At 34.0% G+C, this 5,288-nt stretch overlaps 1 protein-coding gene across 1 annotated transcript; it reads right to left on the bottom strand.

Moving 5' to 3' along the window:
* Positions 1 to 448: 448 nt before the first annotated feature.
* Positions 449 to 1,722, bottom strand: LOC132272735 (uncharacterized). The gene is made up of 3 exons (XM_059773829.1): positions 1,442 to 1,722; positions 1,195 to 1,372; positions 449 to 904 (listed from the first exon to the last, which is right to left on the bottom strand). The coding sequence occupies exons 1-3, from the start codon at positions 1,720 to 1,722 to the stop codon at positions 449 to 451; spliced, it is 915 nt and encodes a 304-aa protein (XP_059629812.1).
* Positions 1,723 to 5,288: the final 3,566 nt, after the last annotated feature.

Genomic DNA, 5,288 nt, shown 5'->3' with positions numbered 1-5,288 from the left:
GGCGCGAGCCTAAGTGATGTGAGGCGCACAAGTAAAATTTTAAAACAATAATTCATAACAAAAATAACACAATTAAACAATGAACATCCAATAATAAAAACACTAAATTAGTCTAAATATATCACAATTAAACCAATAAAGCAACTAGAAAAATAGAACAATTAAACTAATAAAGCTATTTATTCATAAGAAAGATTCAAAAAAAGCAAAACATAAACCAATTAACCATATATTATAAATTTATACTTGATGTCTTAAGCAAAAGCTATCAATTGTCTCCGAAACAGATCCATCAAAAGATACTTAATAGCCTACCAAATCTATAAAGTATCATAGTCAATACTTAATAGCCTACCAAATCTATAAACCAAGCAACAAAATATCAGTTTCAATTTTGAGTTTTAACAAGGACTCCTAAAACCAAAGTAACCAAACAATCTTAAGGGACCTAAATATCATCCTCTTCACCAAACAACATAGTCTCATCATCGTCCCCATCAAAAGATTTGTAACCCTCAGCATCTTCTTCCTCTTCTGTGTCCTCAGAGTTTGCCTCGCCATCATCTATAATTCGTAGTGAAGACAAGCATGAAGGTGTTGTCCTCTTTGTTGCCCTTGGAGCTGATCTTGATATTAAATTATGGCTGGACAATCCAGCCCCGGTAGCTCTAGCAACTGCACCCCATGTCCAACAGTCATCTTCAAACACCAACTCATTTTCGGCATCTACATCTTCATCCATTATTCCAACCAACCACTCATTGCTATCATCTATATCATTTAAAAGGATGGGATCGATCCTATCACGCATATCATATCGTCGTTTTAGTGCTCTATTATACTTGATGAAAACCAAATCATTCAATCGACATTGAGTTAGTCGGTTCCTCTTCTTGCTATGAAGCTGCATTAATTCAAATAATTAATAAGTATAAGTGTATAACTATTTATAATATAATTTTTTATCACTGAATTACTAATACTACAAACTTACATGTTCAAATACACTCCAATTTCGTTCACACCCAGATGCACTACATGTGAGGCTAAGCACTTTAATAGCAAATTTTTGCAAATTAGGAGTTGTAGAACCATATGCGGACCACCAATCGGCTGTTATTTACATATTATTAGTAAAAAATTAACAAAATTAAAATTCAAATATACTAAAAAATAATTAATTGAGTTGTTTACCTGGTGCCCTTGACTTTCTTTGTCAACAGCAATTAATGAGCCAAATAGACCATCAGCTTTCATGTATCTACTCAACTCCAAAGAAATTTTATCTTGCACTTCAGTGGTTGGAACCAATCTTTCTATGCATTGATATAAACCACCCATCACCTCTTCATCTTGCTCAATATTTGGATTACTATAAAAATATTCTGGGTTTAAGAAATGCCCAGCTACATGCAAAGGGCGATGGAGTTAGATATTCCACCTTCTATCAATGATCTCAAAGATGTCCTTATACTTCTCCTCATTCCCACCAAAAGCTTTAGCTATCGCTTCTTTAGCCCTTTCCATAGCCTCATAAATATATCCCATTGGAGGCCTTTTCTCACCATCAACCAACTTAAGTACACGAATAAGAGGGCTTGCTACTTTGAGAGAGTACACAATGTTTGTCCAAAATGAAAGCATCAACACAATATGTGCTACATTTTTCCCTTGTATCTCTTTCGCCCATTTACTGGAAGTCCATTCTTGTGAAGTGAACATCTTCCTCAAGCAATCCTTTTAACGATGGATGCTTGATAACGTGATAAATGAAGTGGCAAATCGAGTCATTACAGGTCTAAGCAACTCTTTATGTCCAGTATAACGCCTCATCATATTTAACAAACCCGAGCGGTTATAAATATAACTATTTAACATTATAGCTCTCTTTATGGTCATCATTATATTTGGGATCTTAGCAATGTCCTCCAACATCAGGTCCACACAATTTGCAGCACAAGGTGACCAATACAAATGTCGGTGCCTTCCCTCCAACATTTTCCCTATTGTAAAGAAAGAAAATTTGGATTAATAGAAGGCTAGAAGCAATAAACCTAAAATTTTCACATCAAGTACATATTGACATCTATACCTGCCACAACATTAGAAGATACACTATCAGTGACTACTTGAACCACATTTGTTGCTCCAATTTGCTGCACGAACTTGTTAAGCAAGTCGAACATTTTTTCACCGGTCTTTGAATAAAAGGAAGCATCGATAGATTGAATGAACATTGTCCCTTTAGGACAATTCACCAGAAAATTAATCAAACACCTCTATCTTTTATCCTCCCATCCATCTGCCATAATTGTGCATCTGTATTTTGCCTATTCCTCCTTATGATCCCGCATTAAATTGTCTGTATGCTCCAGTTCTTTCTTGAGGAGGGGAACTTTCACCTCATGATAAGACGGAGGTTTCATTCTTGGACCATGTTGGCCAATAGCTTTAACAACTGGTGCAAAACTATCATAATTAAGGGCATTGAATGATATCCTGGCATCATACATCCATCTTGCAAACCGTTGGCATGCTCGGTTTCTAAGTTCTTTCTTGCAAGCACTGTTAATTGTTGTTTGCTTACCCTTGTCATTTTTTCTATTTTGCACAGCCACTTCCAGAGGAGGGGTGAAGTACAAATCAATAGGACCTATCTGCTTCTGCTTTTTTGATTGAATATTATTGCTTCCAGTTCCACTTGCCACTCTTTTACCCTTAACATCAATAATTGCAACATCATCCTCATCTTAATCATCCATGTCTTCAAAATCAGGCAACAATTTTGTGTATTCCTTTTCTTCTTTCTTCTTGCTCATGTATTCTCTAATCTCCTCTTTCACATGTTCAGGGCACTTTTTATATGCTTGTACATTTCTATGTCCTCCTACAATGTGTTGCTTAGCCCTGTAAATACCCCCTTTCATAACTTTTTCACAAAAATTACATGTTGTTGCATTCCTATCTTGTGGGTTTTACAGGTGACAATAATTCCAAGCTGAATCCTTTGACATTTTTTCCTATCTATTTTGTATTTACAATGAGAAATAGAATGGAGTCAATGGAGTGATGGACCAAGTTAAATTCAGCAAACAACATTCACACTTTCAGCAAACACCATTCAGAAATATGCATTCAAAATTTAAATAATCCATGTAGCAAAATTCAGCAGAACACAAAAAAAAAAAAAAAGAAAAAAAGAAAGAGACAGACAGCCTTCAAAGAAGAAAGGAGAAAAAAATGAGAGAGAGAGATTGTTGGAAGAAAAAGTCAGAGATTGAAAAAAAAAAAAAAAATACGATGGAGTAGATGAAGGGAAAAAAAATGAAGGCTAGAGAGAACAAAAACAGAATCTAAAATTTTACAACAATTAAGATGCAACAGACAACAAAAAAATAATAATTTTACAAAGTCTTATTCTGTTCGGTATTTCTTTATTAAAGGGTAAGGTGGTGTACTGATTCTCCTACGGGTAATATAGCACCACAAACTATATTTGCTGAAGACTGATGATGATGAAGAGCGTACAAATACTACAGCTATACACCAAGAAGTTGAAAATGATGGAAAAAAATAAAACATGAAAAAAAAATACAAGCCAGAGAGAACAAAAAAAAAAATATATATATATATATATATATATATATATAGCAAGACACAGGAGAGGAGTAGATGAAGAAAAAGAAAGAAGAAAAAAAAAAAAAACAGAGACCCACAAGAACAAAAACAGAGATGGAGAAAAAGATAGAAGAAAAAAAAAAAAAAAACCAGATATATAGAGAGGAGGAAGAAAAAAAGAGACCCGGAAGAACAGAAACAGAGACGGAGAAAAAGAAAGAAGAAAAAAAAAAAAAAAAAACACAAAGGCAGAGAAAAAGATAGAAGAAAAAAAATAAGAGACCTGAAAAAAAAATATACCAGTCTACTAAAGACCCAGAAAAAGAAAGAAGAAAATCAAAGAAATAGAGAAGAAGAAGAAAAAAAAAAAAGGGTGAGATATAAAGATTAGAGCAAATGAAGAGAGAGAGAGAGAGAGAAGAGGAGAACTAGAGAAAGAAAAAAAAAAAAAAAAACAAAATTGACCTGTTAATTTGATAGAAACCCAGAAAAAAAAAGAAAAAAATCAGAGAAATAGAGAAGAAGAAGAAGAAGAAGAAGAAAAAAAAAAAGAGAATGAAAAAAAAAAAAAAAGGTGAGATATAGAGAATAGAGCAAATGAAGAGAGAAAGAGAAGAGGGAAAAAATAAAAAAATAAAAAACTGACCTGTTAATTTGATTCGGTGATTCCTGGTCGGACGGACTGGTAGCCCTCTCCTCTTCTCTTCTCTTCTCTTTTTTTCTCTCTTCTTTTTCTCTTTCCCACTCCCACACGTCTTTATTTCTGCTACAGCCTTTGCTCTTGACTGATTTGTTTTGTTGACTATTGGGAGACATTGGGTTGCCAAGTCACAAGAAGACAACTTTTCTTTTTGTACTTTAAGTTTCCATTTTGTACTCTTTCAGTTTCCAAAAGCTGTAACTATTTATATATAATAATATAAAGTAAACAAGCAAACACAAAGTACACATAATACATCAAACAAATATATGAAGGAGCATAGAATATATGAAGCGCGCCTAAGCACGCCTCTTAAAATATCCAAGGCGTAGCCCAGGCGCGCGCCTAGTGAAGGTCGCTGCGCCTGGGCTAGCATGAGGCGCATAAGGTGCGCCTAGGCGCTCGCCCAGGTGCGCTTTTAATAACATTGCCTCCAACTACATAGGACTATTACTTATATTTTAGTTTTGGTTTTCATTTTTAGTTTAGTTATTTATTTTTCCAGCTGGGATATTATTAGGGGTCCACTAGATGGATTCCCGAGTTGTAATAATATTTGAGGTTTTGGTATTGAATTATTTAATTAGTAATTCAAGGATTATATTTTAGATTCCTTTCAGCTTAATTATTTATTTCTTTAAATTCTTTTTGTATTTTATGCTTGTTTATATATTTAATTATTTTGTATCCCTCGGATATGTGCTCGAACTTGATCACTCGTGGCTCTAGAATCGAGAAGTATCACAATGTATATCAACGTTGGTGCCTTCCGAAATCAAGTAAATGCCATGGCTATCAATTAATATCGCATTATTGAATCCAATAAACATATTAAGCATGGAAATGACAACAATATCATTATACTTCCACACTTACTCATTTCTAACCTTAAGCATTAAATTCTAAGTATATACACACTTACTCATATGCATGTATAACCCGTTATATCTCACAAAACGTAAATAAGGTG

Source organism: Cornus florida, unplaced genomic scaffold, assembly GCF_030987335.1.
Source record: "Cornus florida cultivar Cherokee Brave unplaced genomic scaffold, ASM3098733v1 CherokeeBrave_3.0.0_Hap2_Chr09, whole genome shotgun sequence".
Taxonomy (NCBI): Eukaryota; Viridiplantae; Streptophyta; class Magnoliopsida; order Cornales; family Cornaceae; genus Cornus; species Cornus florida.
Note: the sequence above shows the minus strand (reverse complement) of the source record. Positions and strands in the feature narration are given on the sequence as shown.

Excerpts from the sequence above, each read along its gene's own strand:
- LOC132272735 (XM_059773829.1), bottom strand. The coding sequence starts at position 1,722 with ATGTTCACTTCACAAGAATGGACTTCCAGTAAATGGGCGAAAGAGATA. Across the intron at positions 1,373-1,441 it reads TTTGAGATCATTGATAGAAG|TAATCCAAATATTGAGCAAG; the intron begins GTGGAATATCTA and ends ATATTTTTATAG. Across the intron at positions 905-1,194 it reads AAGAAAGTCAAGGGCACCAG|CTTCATAGCAAGAAGAGGAA; the intron begins GTAAACAACTCA and ends GAATTAATGCAG.